General features: G+C 46.3%; 1 protein-coding gene across 10 annotated transcripts; it reads right to left on the bottom strand.

Annotated features, from left to right (window-relative positions):
* Window positions 1-255: 255 nt before the first annotated feature.
* Window positions 256-19697, bottom strand: Mbd1 (methyl-CpG binding domain protein 1). Of its 10 annotated transcripts, none has more exons than XM_076837011.2 (17): window positions 19487-19697; window positions 13617-13751; window positions 9840-9954; window positions 9566-9750; window positions 9400-9482; window positions 9145-9185; window positions 8622-8768; window positions 8392-8520; window positions 7896-8021; window positions 7744-7812; window positions 7040-7207; window positions 6423-6722; window positions 6193-6330; window positions 5756-5890; window positions 5608-5669; window positions 4398-4469; window positions 1031-1118 (listed from the first exon to the last, which is right to left on the bottom strand). In XM_076837011.2, the coding sequence occupies exons 2-16, from the start codon at window positions 13724-13726 to the stop codon at window positions 4430-4432; spliced, it is 1848 nt and encodes a 615-aa protein (XP_076693126.2). In that variant the 5' UTR covers window positions 13727-13751; window positions 19487-19697; the 3' UTR covers window positions 1031-1118; window positions 4398-4429. The 10 variants fall into 10 exon arrangements, with proteins under 10 accessions (XP_076693124.2, XP_076693125.2, XP_076693129.2 ...); XM_076837012.2 differs by having other exon boundaries at window positions 7040-7204; XM_076837009.2 differs by lacking the exon at window positions 4398-4469 and having other exon boundaries at window positions 256-1118.
* Between the last annotated feature and the right edge of the window lie 22 nt (window positions 19698-19719).

Genomic DNA, 19719 nt, shown 5'->3' with positions numbered 1-19719 from the left:
GCGGAAATGGCAGGGGGTGGGGATAGCTCTCTAACTCAGGGGAAGTCGAAGGTCTAATTACAATTCCAGTTGCTGTTTGTAGACTAACAGGCCTAAAAGGATGGGAAAGGTTAGTGGACATTCTATTGTAAGGTTAAATTTTGAATCGTCTACAGGTTATTTTTAGTAATGGCGATATTAATCATCACAGGACCATCTTATATTTGTGTAGTTTTTTTTTTTTTTTTTTTTTTTTACAATTTGCAAGGTATTTTTACAGATACAACCTTGGAGCTTGACAAATATCTTACAGAGTTGACAGAACAGCAGATATTATCCTCATTTAGAGCGTAGTGGATTAAGGCTCAGGGAGCCAAAGTGCTTTATCAAACTACCCAACCAGTAATAATAATCTGTTAATAAAATTTTCCTACTGCACTGGGCAGAAACCAGGGTTTAGACTTAGGATTTTCTTAGGAAGGGGGGCAGATCAAATGAGCTGGTGGGGCAGTGGCATTACCTGGCTGAGCAAAATAAAGACCAAAAAGAGTCTGAATCAAGGGATCACAGTGGACCTGGGTCAGGATGCAAATTCAGAAGTCCAGGTGATCATTTCCTGAGAATCAGGATCCCTGGCAGAACTGCAACACAGATCAGGGAACTGGATCTGGCAGAGACCTCAGCACAGGTAGAAGCCACATTTGTATTTCCCCTCAAGAGCATGAAGGTAGTTAATACATAAAAGCCAATTAAGAATGACTCTTTGGCATTCCCATTCTAAAGTGAGGTTGAGCATAGAACACCAGAGCACAGAAGGGAAAAACCAGTAACTACGCCAGTTATGAAGGTATACCAGTAACCAAAGTACAAACTGTGTATACCTTCTTAAGGCCGCAGTATACTGTAAATTAGCATTCCTTAATCATTTGTAGTTCACCCACTTCGGTTTTCTATGTGGTACATTTCTAGATTTGGATTCCATATCCTGAATTGCTGGTTCAGCTTTTCAGCCACAAAATAATGTCTTTCTTCTCTTTTAATAATCTTTTAATAATTCATTTTTCTCCTATAATGCTTCTTCTTTCAATTGCAGTTCCGTAAAATACTCATTTTCATTTACTGCTAAGAGTTTACGTAGCCTGAAACAAACAAAAAAGAAAGAAATTAGGAAGTCTACTGGATTCACTGGAAGACGTCCTGGGGGGCGGATCCTTGATCTTTAAGTCTCCCAGGCACTGACTGGCCTGTAGGGGTGGGTCTGAGGGGAACCTCCCCAGCCCATATACCCTCAGAGAAGTGAGGCAATGAAAATGCTGTGCCCTCCATCCTCTCGGGGTTTGGGAAAGGCCACTGAGATTGGGCTGCCAGTTGGGTGCCCTCGAGGTTGTGCAGCCCGGAGGGTCCCGATGAGTTCTTGGAGGCGACAGACAGGGAAGCCAATTGATGCTGACAGGCGGCTGCCCTCAGATGTCTCAGTGCTGGTTCCTGAGTTGATCTTGCAGCACCCTCACCCTGGATGAGCCTGGTTATTTAACTCCAGTTCGATTTTAGTCCTTTACCTCTTCGAAAGGGGTAGTTGCTTCCCTCCAGGCCCTGTCCAGGGGGAGGCATTTGTGGTAAGTCTCACCCTAAGGCAGGACTGACTGCTGGCAGGCTCCCCCGCCCTGAGGAGATTGGAGGGCTGGGCCCATGTGAGTATCAGCAGCAAAAGCGCCTCAGCCTTTAGCCACCAACCACCCTGTGAGGCCTAGAAAATGATGTACCTTGGGGGTCCTTGGATAGAACTGACTTTGATCCTGCCATCCACTATCCCAGTTTCTTTGAGGCAATCACTGCTATCACCATCAAGTCACTCCCCAAATAAACACTAAGCATATAAATCTATAAAGAGGACAATAAAAATCTCCTTAAAAATAATTCAAAAATAGAACAGTTAGAGAACAGTTACTTAATTGTTTCCAATTTCTACTGTGCCCAACAATCTTCACCCAAAGGTTGGCCTCCCCTTAGTTTCTTAAATTTTACATTTTCAGCATTAAATTCCATGATAAATTTGGAAATCCATTCACCACTTGTAATATATATTGATGCATTTAATAAAACTGCATGGACCATATCTTTTTTTCATTTCTGTATCCCACTATTAAACACAGTGCCTACTTTGGGCCAGGTTCTTAATACCTGAATGAATGACAAAAATAGCTGAAGACCAGCAAATTTGTTCTGGCTTGATAGAATTTGTCTTGAGTTTTGTGTTTTCAGCAATGTAGTTTTATCAAGTTATCCTCAGTTGAGTAGTGAGACCCTTGGGAGCTGATTCACAGCAGGTTAGCTTTGCAACGCATCATCTTGGCTGCTTCCCAGAACTCCCTTCCCCATACGCTTCTGGTTAGGATGGCCACATGAGGCATTCTGGCTGATAACTGGAGGGCAGAAGTGAAGCAGTAACATAGTTTACAGCTGGAAGGCTGGTGCAGGGGCACCAAAGTGCTGTTGCTGTTCACACATGCTGTCACTTATCTGCAGGCTCACCTCCTTGGTGTGGGGCAGCCCTGAGGCTTGCAGCCAGGTCTGCAGCTGCTACACCTTCCCTGAGATCTTCCTTCAGTTTCTCTAATCCTGAGCCAGGTGCACATTTAACTCTGTGAGGAAGGGCACCAACTTCTTCTGCAGGACACCCACATCACTGAAGCAGGAGGTGATGAGAGACTGAGATAGGTTCCAGGCAATCCGTGTGGGTCCCAGCTTGTGCTCATGGGCTCCAATGTGTCCTCAGACTCCCACACTTTACATCCATCTTCCCTTCCCGACTGCCTGCCCTGCAGACTTCAAGCTCCAGCATTAGATGCAAATAAAATAGCCTTACAGAGACTGTTTAACCAGCTCCCACAATTATGTGAAGTTCAATCCCTCTAATAAATCCCTTAAAATATACATTATACATCATCTGTTTCTTGGTGGTCACGGTAATCACACTCTTCACTTATGAGTCAGAATGCCAATTAAATAAATTTCCCTTAGAACATCACTTGTCAGAATTATAGACTTACTAGGGTTCCCTAGTGGGAACAAAGCAATATTAGATTATCTATTCTTGGCTATAGCTGAACTAGGTAGAGCAGGGCAAAGAATAGGAGAGTGTTAAGAGAGTTGAATCTTGTGAATTAGAAATGGGAAATGACCAATCTAAATCAGAATTACCTAAAGTTGCAGGGCTAGAACTAGAGTAGGCAAGGGAGGCACTGAGTCCTGGCCATGTAAAACTAAGTAACAAATTATATATCAAATCTTTTTGGCATTTCATGAATGAAGCATTAGAGTGAGGTAAGGCTGAGCCAGGCTGACCCTTGGGCAGAATTCAAAGCAGGAATTCAGCCTCCTGGAAGACATTTGGGCCAAGGACAGGAACCAAGCACAAAGGTCATCAGAGGGCAGATGTACAGTGTCAGGAAAGATGAGCCAGGCTGGCAGCTTTAGTTCCAAAGAATGCTCTGACTGAGGAGGGGCAGTTAGGGTAACAACTAAATAGACAGTAGCCAATGGGAAGGGACACCCTTTAGGGTTTGAAGAATCCTATGCAGCATCCAGGGCCTATGGATAACCCAGATTCTGGATGAACAGGTGCTCTGAAAAGGTCACCCTGTCCACATAATAGAGCCTTAGAACTCCCTAAACCATGCTAAAGGCAGGAGTATAAAGGATTTATTATAGTATTAATAGCAATCCACTATATCTTCATTGTCACTGGAAACTATTACTGCAGTATTACACATTATTGCACATAGGATTGCAGTTAACAGCTTGAAGAACAAAGTTTTACAGCCTGGGTATAATTCTAGGTTCTAGCAACACTAGATTTTGACAATGGGTAAGTTCATATCTTTTGAATCTCAATTTTCTCATTGGCAGAAGTGCACAAAATCGATGTCTTCTTAGAAAGACTGTTTTGAGGATTAAATAAATGGGTCCATAGGAGGAGTTCACCAAACAGAGGTTCCTTTCCTTTTTTCATTTATTCACATTGCATTTTCAATTGCTGTCTCCCTGAGAAAATGTTTAGAGACACTGCTATGTCTCATCCAGAAGCCACTTAAAATTGTTTGAGGATGACTTGTTTAGGTTCTTTGTGGTGGCTTTAATTACATTCCCTTCCTCACCCCAGCTCCCACACCCCTAACACCCAACTTCTCATCACCCTCAGACCCGGGAGCAGATGCACCAACTTTCTCCCCTGACTTTCTCCTCCTTTTGGGCTTGTTTCCTCTAAGCTCCAAGTAGGAAGTAGGCCTGCTCCTTGGGTTTGCTGGTAGGTTTTCCTCCTACAGTTGATCCACATACAAGCCCTGCAACCAGTCTAGCCCCTTCCAGCCCCTGGTAGATCAGGGTTGTCTCTCACAAAGCCGGTCTGCATGTATCACCTTGAGTCCTACAGTCTGCAGAAGCCTCCAGTCTACTGCTTTCTAGCTCCAGGTTTTTTAAGGTCCTTGGACCTAGAGAAGAGGGAGCAGTTCTGTATGTTGAATGAGGTTTGCTATGTGCAAATGGAGCATCACAAAACCATTTCCTACCATTCTGCATCCTCCACCCACTTTCCCTTAATCATCCTATACCTCTTTCTTCTAAAAACCACCAATACTAACAGCCCAACACCTACCCTGTAGCATGTAATGATTTCATCATGCACAGGGAATGATAAGCTCCCTACAGGTAGGGATCCTGTCTCTTCTGAAGGGCAAGCCTTAAAGGGCTCAGTGTAATTAGAGTAGGATCTCTCTACACTACTATACACCCAGCAGGGGCTCAGTTAGTACCTCTCTCCCAGGTACAGATGGATCTGGTTTATAGGAACAGGGGAATCCAGTGCTTGAACTGGATTCTGTTGCCTGTGTCTGGGAGTTCTGTGCAGGGCCTGTCAACCTTCTGTAGGAGGCAGCATGCCATGGTCCTCCTTCAGCCACCCCAGTTCTTATAGGAACGTACCCTTCATCCTATTGCCAGGTCTAAAGGGAATTTTGTTCAGCAGCTGAAACAGTAATCTCAACAAGAAAGGCTCAAGGGAGTAGCCTGAGCCCTTCTATAGAGGCTACTCCAGGAGGCACAAGACAAGCCAAAGGTCACACAACTGAGTGTGAACCCAGCTCACAGACCCAGATCAGGACCCAGAGCCTCTATCAACCTCACTGCCCAGGCTAGCCCAATGTCATTTCTGTGATATATGCTCTTCTCATCTTTAGGAGACAGCCTACCAAGGGGTCTCTGGGAGATTCCAAAGGCTGTTTTTCTGAATAAAAGTTTATATATCAAGTCTGACCCCTATAGAATTTTCTTAGAGAGGTAGGCACCAGACTCTCCTAATCTTTCTTTTTCTTTGAATCTCATCACATGGCATCAGGTCTTCTCCCCCTCCCACCAAAAGTAGACCCTGACTTGGAACACTACTGGGCCGAGACTCTGGAAAAAGTTCTAGGGTATTGCGCAAACCCTGTCACCTGACCAGTGGTGAACAGTATAGTGAGTGTGGGTCTTCATCTCCTTCTATACCCAAATTGCTGGCTGTACTTTCAAAACTCAGGGTCCACATCTGGCAGGCACCCTCCCCATCCCCACCCCTCACTGTGTGGGGCACACCTTGGCAACCAGACTGCTGTGTCCCGGAAGCGGGTTCCACCCAGGCTGAAAATCTCCGTGATCTAGGGAAGAATTAACATCATGGGTCAACATGGCTGGAGGGGCTAAGACAAGGTCAGGGCAAGATAGGGCATCCCCCAGCACTGACCACGGGCGTGCCAGGCCCTCCTGCCACCTCCTCCTCTGGGGCCGATTCGGAGACACAGCCATCCTTGTTCTCCTCCTTTCCCTCCTCAGGGTCAGGTGGCTCTTGCTTCACAGGTGGCAGGCACAGGTCTACTGCCTGAGAGAAGCAGGGGAAGGGCAGTGGTTAGAAGAATAGGGTTGGCCTAAGGAAAGTCTGTCAGCCAAATGGTCACTGTGTTGACAGATCCCACTTCCATTATAATTCAGCACAGAAATGCCACCGTTCTGCCTACAAATCTTTCCCATTCTTTACTAGCCTTCATTTTCCTGTTAATTGAACTGAAAGTGGGTATCTAGTTGCACCTACCCTGCTCACAGTGCCACCATCATGGCTCACCACTACTCTGCTTATAGACCATCCCACTATGGCACCAAAAGAACACCCATCACTGTTCCCACCTTGCTAGGGCAGCCAGGTTGCAATGTGGGAGAAGTCAGGACAGCTATATCCGATGTCCACTCTTCCTGGGCATCTGCTTTCTCTTGCTTTACCTGAGGTAAGGCCACAACCCAACTCAGGCCAGAGCACTGGGCTTCCTGCATGAGGGAGGATAATGGCAGACTTGGTCTTAGCACCCTGATATCAGGCTGAGTGGGACAGTAAAGGGAGGATAAGATGGAACTCTCACCTGCAATGGGGCTTCTGTGGAAGCTGTAGCAGGGCCAGGCACCTGCACAGGACTGCTGGCACCCTCCCGTAAAAACACAAGGTCAGTGCCAGGAGGGGGTAGTACAAAGCTAGCACCTGCTTCCTGTTTCATTGGAGGCTGAGCACAGCCTGGTCGGGCTGTGCGAGTAGCCAAAGGGGGCTTCAGGGTGGGGGCCAGGTGGGGCCGTTGAACAGAACCTGATCTCTTTCGACGAGGGTGAAGTAGAGGTGATCCTGCCCCCTCCTCGGACTCTGACCCAATACTGGGCAGCAGCCGCTTCTGTAAGGAAAGATGGGAGTACTATGGCCACCTGCTGCCTTGACTGGCCCCACCCACCCTGCACTGTTCAATGTGTATACTAACCTCCCATTAGTCCCAGCACAATCTACTTACATGAGCCCTTATCACTGAGCCTACCAGTTTCCATTAGCAATGCCAGTGCCACCTAGACTCCTACCCCAGCACAAGGTCTGCTAATTCTTTGCCAGAGCCACTGTACCACCCAACCACCTACCAGGCCTGCCCGCCACTCTCAGACACTGGGGTACCTGGCCCAACCTATCCCCTCCACCTAACCCTTCCTCTGCCCCACCCACCATGGCAAACTGCAGGCATTGGCGCCAACGACACTTCTGGCGCTTCTGGTTGCTGCCCCCGAATTTGGGCTTGTCGCAGCAGAAGTCGCAGCGGCCACAGTCCATCCGCCGTAGGCAGGCTGCACAGGCCCCGCACTTGCGGTTCTGCCGGCGGTTCGTGTAGGGCTGCTGGTGGGGGGGAATGGTGGTGCTGTCACTAGGACTAGGAGAGGTCATCCTCAACACCCATTCCAGTACTATTTCTGGTGTTCTTTTAGCTCTATCAAGGGAACCAGCTGCACACTAATCTCAACCTGCTGACTTCCCATTTGCCATAAATCAGTGTCTGCAAGTCCGATAACATTAGAACTATGGATGCTCCATCACAGTGCAGCTATCAACACTGTCTTTGATTCCTCACTTCCAGCAGGATTTTGCTGACCCCACTGGCTTCAACCACCATGTCAGCTATGTCTGCTCATCCTACATGAACTCCAGTCACTATGCTACCTGCTCCTCTATCAGCCCTATCATGGGTGTGCTGGTCCTGCATTAACCACCAAGTGTTGGTTCATCTGACATTAGGCACTCTCACTGCACATGCTGATCCCATGTCATTCCTCCCCTCCATTATTGCTCATCCCATCCTGGTACCCATCTCCTTCCTTGGGTTAACCAAGCATCTTGAGAGTCTAGGCTTATCCAGGTAGGGTAGGGCCACTCACTAGCTCGTCCTCGTCTACACAGTAATAGATGAACTCAGCAGGAGATGAGGGCACCGGGGAGTTGTTGTGCTGCAGAGGCAAATGGGGCGAGGTCAGGGCAGGTACTGGGAAAAGGTGAAGGTTGTGCTTTCCCCTGCCCACTGAAATCTTACCAGCTCCATGGGCTCTGGGGGTTCTGGAGGCTGCAGTGTGGGAAGAATAGGCACTGGCTGAGCTCGAGAGTGTCGTCGGGCAGCCATCTTGGAGTCACGGCCTCCCCTGTGGCATCTACGTTTACCCTGGGAGACAGCCAAAAGAGTTGATTAGGGCTTCATGGCACCAGGTGAACACAGAACCCCTTAAAGTGCAGAAAGCATGCATGGGACAGGTAGAAAGTGTGTGCTGTGGGGCACTCACAGCATGGGAAGTCACTGCTAGGGGGGGTGTTACTGACATCGCCAATGATGGCGATGTTGGCAGTGAGCAAGGTGCTGGCATATAAAGACAGGTAGGTGAGGTCAGGGAGGTGAATGTGGGGTGGGAGGGAAAAGAAAGACATGAGTTAGGCAAGGCCAGGTTGGGAGGAAGCAGCAGCAGCAGTGGCAACTTTAATAACAGAACGAGCTCTGGCCCGGCCAGGCCAGTGCTGGTCCCTCCAGCCTGACTCACCCGAAGGCAGCGCCGCTGCACACACCTCCACTGGCGCCTGAGACCAGGGCGGGGAGGGCGAAGGCAGACTCGGCAATGGCCACAGTCCTCTTGGGTCTGACAGCCCCGGCACACTCCACACCCTCGGCTCTGTGGGGGGGGGGGGGGCCGGAGGTGTGATGCATGGGGTCAGGGCTATGAGGGCCAGGGGCTGGGGTGAGCCTTGGGCCCACCCCACCTGCCCAACTCACCCTCTGCACAATCCGGAGGCAGCGTCTCCTCTCACACTTGCAGAACAGCCCTGAGGCCACATCATGGGGTAGCTGCAGGAGGCAGGTGGAGCAGGCCCCACAGTCTTCAGTTACCCGACAGGCTGCACACTCTCCACAGCCCACACGCTGCCAGAAATGGTGAGATGAGGTTACAGGCCTAAGTAGGGTGGCTCCAAGCCCCCTGCTCTCCCATGTCTGCTGATCTGACACTAGCTCCCATCACTATCATTAACCTCATCACTATTATCTAATAAATACAGATTAGCTGCCCATACTGAAACCACTACTATGTCTACTGGTTCCCTGTTGACTTCATCACAATATCTATTGATAGATACCCCAATTAATTCCCATCACTGAGTTGGTAACCAATCCATGGACAGTTCCCCATAAAAGGATTCCTGCACCCTATGGCTCTATGACTGACCCATCACACCCTCCACCAGCTTCATCACATCTTGGTCCTACTGCAGGGTTGTGAAGAGGAAGCACATGTACTTACCTTAAACATTCTCTGCTCGCGGTTGAAGGCAATTCTCTGTGCTGGAGGAGAGGGAGAGAGAGAAATGGGAAGGGAGCTACCGACACCTGGCCTTATCCACCACCTCAGCCCTGACTTCCATATTCAACTTGTACCCATGCTTCATACTTCCAACATCCAACCTCCACCCATGCCAGTAGTCTCCTCAACTTCCAGCCTAGCCTGACACTGGGCCTGGCTCATGTTTTTTATGTCCCATCCTAGGGGGCCACTCACCTCGGCAGTCTTTGCACAATGTTTTGAGCCGCTGCCTTCCAGAACCATCCCCTGAGAAGCTGATTCCACAGTTCTCACAGCACCTGCGATGGAAAAAACAGATATGGGGCCTTAACAGTACCATCACAAACCTCTCCCATCTGGTTCACTTTAGGCCAATACTCACCCAGGTGCAGGGAATGAAGCTGGGATTGTGTCAGTATCAGCCTTGGTCTCATCCTCTTGGGTCTCTTTCCTCTCCTTTCTCTCCTTCCTGACCTCAGTCCTCTGGGGTGCAACCCGACGTTTCCGAGTTTTGGCCGATCTTGCAGGCTTTTTCCGCTTCTTGCTGGGGACAGCCACAGATTGGACCTAAAGATGAATGAGGGCACGAGGAATGTGGATCAGTGCATGGGTGTCAGGTGGCACAGTTACCCTTGCCTGGATACATTGTGAAGTACCTTGGGGGTTGGATAGCACAAGATTCCTTGTTTGAAGTCGAAGAGGGTGAGGTCACATGCAGGGCCCAGGTATCGAGTCAGCTCAACTTTGCTTCGGATCCTGTCTCCTGTGGGGCTGAGGATGGGCCAGGATGAGTTGGCACCAAGGTGAAGCCAATGTAGTTCCACCCAGCTCACCCTCCTACAGAGCTAGTGGGATTCAAGAGGCACCCTGGAATTGGCCTGTGAGCCCCATCCAGATCCAACCCCAACCAACTGTGAGTAAGAGGAACAGATGAATAAAAATATCAGCATGTTTACAAACATTAATAAATACTACAGTCATGAGCTATATAATGACGTTTCAGTACATTGTAAGGTGGTCCAATAAAGATTATAATAGAGCTGAAAAATCTATTGCCTAGTGACATCATGGCCATTGTAATGTCAAGCAAAACACATTACTCATTTTTATGGTGATGCTGATGTAAACAAACCTACAGCACGCCAGTTGTATAGCCCATATAATTACATACAGTATGTACTACTTAATAAATATACTTAATAAAAGACTATTCCTGGTTTATGTACTTGCTATTTTTGTGTGTGGTAGTGGAATTGAACCCAGGATTTCACTTGCTAGGAAAGCACTCTACCATTGAGCTATATCCCCAGCCCCTTTGCTGCACATTTTACCATTATTTTAGAGTACATTCCTACTCTTTTTAGTTTGCTTTAAAACAGTACACCATGTGGGGACAGCAGCAGCCTCATCTCACATTTGCTGCATTTCTCAATTTCATCATTTTCTCTCGTGTTTGATTTGATCTCATTTTATCATAGCCTTAGGAGCAACAGGATTCAGCATACATAGTTATGCACTGCACAAGGATCAACTGCAAACAGCATATATAAATATCATCCCGTAGACTATATTGCATGGTAAGGCAGTGGTACATTCCTACATAATCCCAGTTACTCAGGAGGCTGGGTCAGGAGGATCTCAAGTCCAAGGCCAGTCTCGGCAACTTAGCAAGACCCTGTTTCAAAATAAAATAAAAAAGGTTGGTAATGCAGCTCTTTAGTAGAGTACTTGTGCTGGCATATGTAAGCCTCTGAGTTCAATCCCCAGTCCTCTTCCCTGTGGGAAGGTTTGAGGGGGGATAACCTAGTTTGCAGAAGTACATTCCATAAGGTTCACATGATGAAATCCTCTAATGACACATTTCTCAGAACACACTCCTCAGCCTAGGCATGTAGAGGTTATACAATCTAAATGTTTGAAAACTGTACTCCATGAGGTTTGTGTAATAAAATCACCTAATGATGCATTTCTCCTAATGTATTCCCATCACTAACACGACTGTATAAAACATAGACACATAGCATTAATGGTATTGAAAATACTTTTTATGAGTAAAAATTAACACAAATAAGAACACAAATACATAACACGTAAATATTTAAGTATTATATACCAAATGCATAATCAAGCAAAGAAAATTCTAACAGAAATGTTTAAAAAAGCACATAAAAGACTGGGGCTGGGGCTCAATGGTAGTGCACTTGCCTGTGTGAGGCACTGGGTTTAATTCTCAGCACCACATATAAATAAATAAAATAAAGGTCTATAAACAACTAAAAAAATATTTTTAAAAAAGCACATAAAAATATTAACTACATCCAGGTGCAGTGACACACGTCTGCAATCCCATCGAATCAGAATTTTGAAAAAGGAGGATTCTAAGTTTGAGGCCAGCCTTAGCAAACCAGCAAGACCCTGTTTCAAAATTTAAAAAATTTAAAAGGCTTGGGACGTAGCTTAGTAGTAAAGCACCCCTGGGTTCAATCCCTAGTACCAAAAAAAAAAAAAAGTACATAAAATATAAAGTGCCAAGTAGTTGATGCTGAGATACTGGAAGATTACTCCGTGAGTCTCTATTTCTGCATGTCTCATAAGAGGCATCAGTTGTCCTTTGTAATAAACTATTTTTTCAAAGATGTTTCTAAGACAGACCTTGGAAGATAAGACAGGGTCTCCTTCCAGAGGAAGAGGAAAGCATACTGTCTTAATATTATAAAATAAGCTCAGAGTTTCTTTTCTATAATACAACCCACTGACATGCAGTGCATATCTATTTAGCCCTCTTCATTCACTGTGGGAATTGGGATTCAGGGAACTGGCACTGGATCCTGTTGCTGATGTAATAAATTCTTTCATTTCTGACCCAGGAGTCTCATATTTCCTATCAGCATTCATTCACTTGTTATCTTATCCAAAGTAGGGTAAAATCTTGGATCCCTTATAATTCCTGACAATTAAATTTTAAGTTTTTAAAACAAGTATGTAAATATGTGAAAAAATTAGAACTAAACATAAAAGGATAAACATAAAACTAAACATAAAACATACTTGCAGTTTTAATATTTTCCTCTAGGGAAATGTAAACTTTAATACAAAAAGAAAATTAGAGTAAAAAGCATAGTTAACTGTATTGTTAATAATTCTAAAACATATGTAAAAGGTTTATAAACATCTGTATATGTAATTACAGTCAATTCTCATTATTCCTGGTAGTTATGTTCTATAAAACTGCCAAGAACCCAGAATTAGTAAGAAAACACTGGTCCGTGGGACAAATACAGGGTTAGGGTCCAGCAAGTCTTTGGCCTCATTTTTATTCAATGATCAAAATATAATCCTTTTTAATGTGTTTCTGTTTAAAGACACCTTATTTTTCTTACAAATTATTGCTTAGGTTTTGAATGTCTCAAAGCCAGGGGATTTGGAGGCTGTTTTCATTGCACAGATTGGCTTACCACTGTTCCATCAAAACAAATCAGTCTCACTGGCATTAAAAACCTTCTTCTATATAAACCTTTTCTCATATAACACTTTGTAAGTATTTTCCAGATTCCCCCCCCCACTCCTCATCTGTAGCTCCTGCACTACATGCAATTTAAACAATTTTCATACCATATCAATAATCTTTTAAAATGTGTAAGCCAACCAGCACTAGTTGAGATGGGTTTATATTTTCCCAATGCTGGACAACGTATCTTTCTGGTGTTTCTCATAACAGTGCTGTTCACTATGCTTTATTGCTCATCATTTCATGGATTCACAGATTTAGCTGCTTTCCTAAATCTTTTCCACAGCTTCATTAGGTACCACAAATGTTACTTTTTTTACTTCCCAGTGTGTCCTCACATACAAGTTTCCTCTTCTTTTTCTGGGTATAAGGTACATGTTTATACAGTACTTCGGGTCCATAACATTGAAGTCACAGATAACAACATTTTTAATTCATGCCTGAAGGAAGCTTATCTGACACATATTTTCTGGGCAAAGCACATCACAGCCTTCTTGCACTCAACATTAGACGGTACTTCAGCACTATATATTCAGGCTTTATTTTAAACAGTTAAACCACCAACAAAATAGCATGAAAATGGGAAAAAATATGGCACTAAATAGACCACGAAAAGGAATGCTTGTTTACAATATGGAAGCTGAAACAAAAAGGCCTTGTTCAACCTTGGCTGGGAACATGTGCATTGGGTGACTCAAATTTTTCACTGCTCTGTGAATGTCTGTGAATAACCACGAAAGCACCGTATTGACTTTGGTCAAATAAATTTTATTAAATAGGTGAATTTGGAAATATGAAAACTTTGAATAATAAGGACTGACTATATATATAATTTAAACTCCACCCACAAAGTTAACCACACCCTTTTACCCTGCCCCTAACCAGGCTTAACCCCACCCAATTTTGACCACAACCCATCTATTACCTCTGGTAATAGGTGTCTGAACGTCCACAGGTGACCCCTGACTTGCGATAGACCTCACGACGTTTCCAGCCAGGGCCCAGGGCTGGGCAGTCCAGCCAGTCTTCAGCCATGGAGGCTTCCAAATGTAGTAGCAGCCTGTAAGGTGTGGGAAGAGGAGGGTATAGGAGAAACCAAGGCTTCAGGAAGGGCAAACTGCCCCAGGCCACACAAATAACTGATATCCTGTAATGCATGCCTGAAACCTAGGACCTGCCACAGCAGATAGCTGCACACACATATGAGAGAGAAAATCCTCCATTCTCACCCTTCTTCCCTGTCCTGGACCCAAGAGCTCCTCATTCCTCCTATTCCTTGACTTGCTAGCCTCCACTGCTCTCAATCTTCAGTGTACTGATTCCCTACTTCTCTTCATCTTCAAACTGAAAGCCCATCATTTCATTCACTGCCTATAAGGTCCCTGCTTAGCATCAAGACAGCCATCTTAAGTGACAGCCTCCATTTTAAGGAAAAAGTTTCGCTTTCTTGTCCAAGGGTGTTTCTGAGAAAGGCTCACAACTCCCCCATAGCAACCAACCCCTAACTACCCACATTAGGACCCGCCCAGCTCTGATTTCTGAGCCTGCCCCATAAAAGTCCCGGAAATCAAGCCTGTTTTGCTTCTCCACTATACAGAGATGACCTTTATTCGTCAGCTCTGACAAACTCTTGTGTGCATCTCTGCCTGGTCTCTGTCTTTCATTTCTTGCTTACCTGTCTCTCATTCCTCAATTTCCCTTCATTTTGGTGCCAAAACCTGGAATTGGTCCCCCGGTGTGCCCACTCCCCTCTTTGAGGGTCAGTGAGCACCCCCAGGCCCCAATATAAATTCTATTGTGGGACCAGACCCTCCATTCCACTGAACACCTTCTCCGCACCCACCACTGGACATTCCAGTTAAGACTTCTGTTTCTGGGACCTAAACAATCTATGGGTCCTGGGAAATGACTACTGAACATGACGTATTTCCAGAGTTACCGTGTGGTGGGGGGCACCCCTAGCCATACCTTTCACAGCTGCAGCTGATCCCTACTGTCTACGAGTCTATAGGTGGTCTTTTATTTGGGCTCTGGGTTTTGAGAAAAAAAATCACCAAGGGCGACTGGGAGTCGTTCCTGGTGAGACTACCTCTCAACCTAGGGTTAATCTCTACGGGCTTCTGCCCCTACTGTGTAATCCTAGTGCGGCGACCAAGTGCGGCGACCAAGTGCCTCTACAGGCTCCTGCCCCAACATTTACCCAGTAATGGCAACAACACCGTGAGCATAACTGTCCTCTTGACTAGGTGATACTAGAGACTGGGGGATGCTCCTCCTCTAAACTCACCTCCTGCGTCTCACCATGGGCAGCTCCTCCTCATCCATTCCCTCCCATAGTCCCCTAGGCTGCTACTTGGCTAACCTAAGGTATCTCGCTCTTTCTCCCTCTCTCTCTCCCTGCCCAGACCTAATGCCCCCTCAAATTATCTGTTTGTGTACAAATAGATCTGGCCTCATTATCCACTGGATAATGACTCTAAATGGCTGCTTAACAGCACTCCAGATCCCAATATTATAAGAGATCTTTTTAACTATTGAGAGCATTCAGGAAAATTCAAAGAGATAACATATATTCAGGCCTTCTCTTCTCTACATTCTAAGCCCTGTCTCTGCAATACTTGCTCTTTTGCACAAGTCCCCTTAGCTCTCACCTCCTCTACTCCTGCTTCCAAAGGGACAAAAAATCCTACCCAGGACTCCTCCTTCTTCAACTCAGTGGATGTGTCCCCACCATACCACAATTCTCTTTCTGATGAAGCTGCCACAGCAAATATCCCCTCAGCCCCTCCACCCTTCACTCCTCCTGCTACATAGGCTGCCACTGCCCAACCTGCATCTCTGTGTCCTGTCCACAAGAGGGCTGGGGAAGATGGTGTAATCTGGATTCATGTGCCTTTCTCTCCGTCAGATCTTTCACAGATAGAAAAAGTGGCTTGAGTCCTTTGCTTCAAGCCCCACCACATATATCAAAGAGTTCCATATCTGACTCAATCATTTGATTTGACCTTCAATGATGTCCATATGATCTTTTCTAACACCCTCCTGCACGAGGAGCGCAGGCAAGTTTGGGAACAAGCTAGAAATTATGTTGATGAGGTACATCAGACCTTCCCTGCCCACCAGACTGGCACTGAAGCGGTCCCTGATTGGAACCCCAACTGGGATTATAATTCGCCTGGAGGAGTAACTAGTAGAAACCAATTCATTACTTGCCTCATGGCAGGACTTAGGAAGGCAGCCCATAAGGATATCAATTATAAAAACCTCCAGGAAGTCATCCAAGATAAGAATGAAAACCTTCAGCATTTTAAAATCACCTGACTAGGGCTATATTACAATATACTAATCTGGACCCTGAGACTCCAGATGGGAGACAACTACTAATGACCTACTTTTCTCCCAGAGTTCCCCCAATATTAAGGCCAAACTAAGGTACCTCAAAAGGGGCCCCCTAACTTCCCAAGCTGAGGTTCCAGAAGTGGCCTTTAAGGTATATAATGACAGAAATGAGAAGGCCCAGAAGCAGAAATATCAGATGCTCGCTCAAGCCATCAGTCCGGCCTCAGTATCTGTTCCTAGTTCCACTTGCTCACAGAAGGGTCCCTTGGGACCGCTTGGACTGTTTTAAATGTGGTCAGATGGGTCACTGTACTCATATATGTCCCAAGCCTTGCAAGTCTCCAGACCCTTGTCCTAAATGCCATTAAGAGGGACACTTGGCCATTGACTATCCCTGACTCCTTGGCAGCCCCTGGCCATCGAGCCCTTCTGGTTCCTCTTTCCAACTCTTTGGACTGGCTACAGAAGACTGACGAGTCCCAGGTCCCCATCACCCGACCAGTACCATCACTCCAATGGAAACCAGGGTAATTCTGCATATTTCAGGTAGGCCTGTCTCCTTCCTCCTATACACCAGGGCTACATATTCAGTCCTCAAGGAGTTCTGGGGACCTACTATCAACCCTTACAGACACCTAGCCTTGTTTGCATTTTTGGCTCTCTAATTTTTACCCACTCCTTTTTGGTCATCCCACAGTGCCCTTTTCCCTTTTTGGGAAGGGACATCCTCACAAAGTTGGGGGCTATGCTTTCCTTCTCCCCTCATATATGCTTCCATCCAGATTTGCCAGCTGCTCCCCTGATCCTCACCCTTACCTTAGGACCATCCCCTATTCTGTCTGCCAGTGCTTTCCCATTACCCGCTTCCAAGGTGGACCATACTGTCTGTATATTTCAAATCTAATTGCTTCCTACTACGACCCCATTCACATAAGGGCTTACATTCCTTACACCCTGTTGCCTTTTATATCTACAGGTTTCTCTGATGAAAGATCCCATCTTATTTGGAAGGAGAATGGATTCCTTACCACCAAAGGAACCTCAATTACTAATGCCCCCTTTATCTCTGATCTCCTTCAGGCCTCAAAGCTTCCCACTGCCATCAGCATCTCACATTGTAAAACTCATAAGACAGATACCTCCTTTGTGACACTAGACAACAACAATGCAGACTCTGCCCTCCAACAGCAAACTCCACCTGCAGTCCTCTGCCTTGCTAGTTCCATAATGGATTCTTCCCCACCTGACACTCAACAGATACTTACCTTCCTTCAAAACCTCTTTCACCCTAACACCATATCTTTAAAACAATTTCTCACTTCCCACCTTAAACTCTCTCCAGAAGACCTACAATTTCTTTCTACCCTCTCTGCCTCATGTGAAATCTGCCAAAAAGACAATCCCACCTCCAATCTCTGGCCACCTGCCTTCCCTTTAAACCAGGCAAGAGGACAGCTCCCTTGCTCTGATTGGCAAGTGGATTTCTCCCATATGCCCCCGTCAAGCGGTACTAATTTCTCTTGGTACTCATCAACACCTTCTCAGGATGGGTTGAGACTTTTCCTACCACAGTGTGCTCCCACAGTGGCCAGCACTCTCACTGAACATTCTTCCTCGATTTGGCCTCAATCTCCTTGCTCCAGTCTGATAATCATCCTGAATTTACTTCCCATATTTCAAGCTCTGTAGCTAAGGCACTCAACATCTCCTGGTATTTTCATATCTCTTATCATCCTCAGTCCTCTGGAAAGGTGAAACATACCAACTGAACCTTGAAGAACATTTTCACTAAATTATCCCTTGGATTACATTTAGATTGGACTAAACTCCTTCCCTTGGCTCTTCTTAGGTTAGGGCCCTCCCAAAGAAGCACTCAACTTCTCCCCTTTTGAGTTTCTATATAGACTGCCTATCTCCCTACTCAGCTTACCAAAATTGGGCAGCCAAGGGCAGCATTCCACCACCACTCAACTTCCATCATCATTTCAATGACATCCTAAGCCCCTATTGACAACTCAAATGCTGCCCCTTCCCAGCAGGAAGCAGTTAACAGAAGATTGACATATGTTCCCATTCCCTAAGGGGCCCAATAAACAATAAAAAGGGGGGGAAATATAAGGTCCTTGCTTAGCATCTAGGCAGCCATTTTAAGGAAAAAGTTTTGCTTTCCTGCCCAAAGGCGTTTCTGAGAAAGGCTCACCACTCCATGAGTTGGTTGGTTGCATACCAACCCAACCCCTAACCACCTGGAACCCAAGCCTGTTTTACCTCTCTCCACTATAGAGAGATGGCCTTTATTTGTCAGCTCTGACAAATAAACTCTCATGTGTATCTCTGCCTGATCCCCATTTTTCATTTCCCTACCTATCTCTCGTTTTCCTCGGTTTCCCTTCACTGTCAACCCAAGAAACTTACCCCCCACCCCGGTCATCTCTACCTGTCCTTCGTATAGAAGACACTAGCTGTCTTTGATCTAATAGTTCTTATTCTTCCTCTTATCACCCTAAGACCTGCCCCTAATACTTACAAAGTTCAGTACAAGAGGCCCCATTTTGCTTGGTTTTAGTCGACTATTTTAGTGTTCTGAACTCCCATTCCCTGCTTCTTTAACCCACAATTTTCCAACTTCTCTTTCACTGTTTTAACTGTTCCATTTCTTCCCCACATGTAATACCTTCTTAGCCTACTATTTCAGAGTTATAACCTTCATCACAGACCTTCCCTGAGACAGACCCCAACGCCACCACATTCTTTCCATTCCTCAGCCTGGAAGCCCCCATGTCCCCCCTTCTTCAGCACAAAAGCTCGGCAAGCGTTATTTCTTTCCTCTCTCAGGGTTCTGACCCATAGTTCCTCCCCAAGCACAAAGCAAAAACCTATGTCTCTCCTCTACAGCCAAAAAGTCATCCCTCTTCCCCTTCAACTTTCTCAACCTCCATTCTTCTCTTATCAGCCTGAGAAATTCTGACTTCTCCCAATACACATATATTCCCCACCTTTGTGTCCAGGATCATGACATCCCTAGTCAGCCTCTGACACCGCCCCCCCTTCTTTCTAGTCCTGCATGGAAGTTCTCCTCCTTCCTTTCAGTATTCCAACCCTAAAATTTCTTCTTGTCATCAAGCTGAAGGCCCCTTATTTCTTCTTTTCAACGTTCTGAACCCCCATCTCTCTCTCTCCTTGAGAAGCCCGATATCTCCCCTTAGGCGTTCTGATCTTCCTCATTCTCTGTCTTCTTTCCCAGGATCCCGACACTCCTTTCAGCATTCTGAGCCATATTTCTTCCCGTCCTCCACCTAAATCCTTCCAGACCTCCCTTTCAACACTCCGGCGCCGCCATTCCTCCACCTCCTCAGCCTGAGGACCTTTCATTCCTCCCCGGCAGGGTTCCGAGCCTCAATTCCTTCCCATTCTCCGCCTGAGCGCTCTCCATTTCCACTCCCACGGCTATCTCACCAGCTTGGCACCAGGCAGGTAGCTTCCGACGCCCTAGGCCTGAGGACTCATGGTGAGGGTCCTGTCTGCGCGTCCCGCCTGCCCTAATTCCTCTTCCTCCTCCGAAGTAGTCTTCTCCTAAGCGGTAGCTGTCGTCTCCGCGGCCGTTCGCTGCTCCCGGAACCGGAAATCCGCCGCCTGCCCCTCGGGCTCCACCCACGACGTGACACCTGCGCGCTGCCCTGACGGCGCGT

Source organism: Callospermophilus lateralis, chromosome 17 (genome assembly GCF_048772815.1).
Source record: "Callospermophilus lateralis isolate mCalLat2 chromosome 17, mCalLat2.hap1, whole genome shotgun sequence".
NCBI classification, from domain to species: domain Eukaryota; kingdom Metazoa; phylum Chordata; class Mammalia; order Rodentia; family Sciuridae; genus Callospermophilus; species Callospermophilus lateralis.
This window is presented reverse-complemented; position numbering and strand designations above follow the sequence as displayed.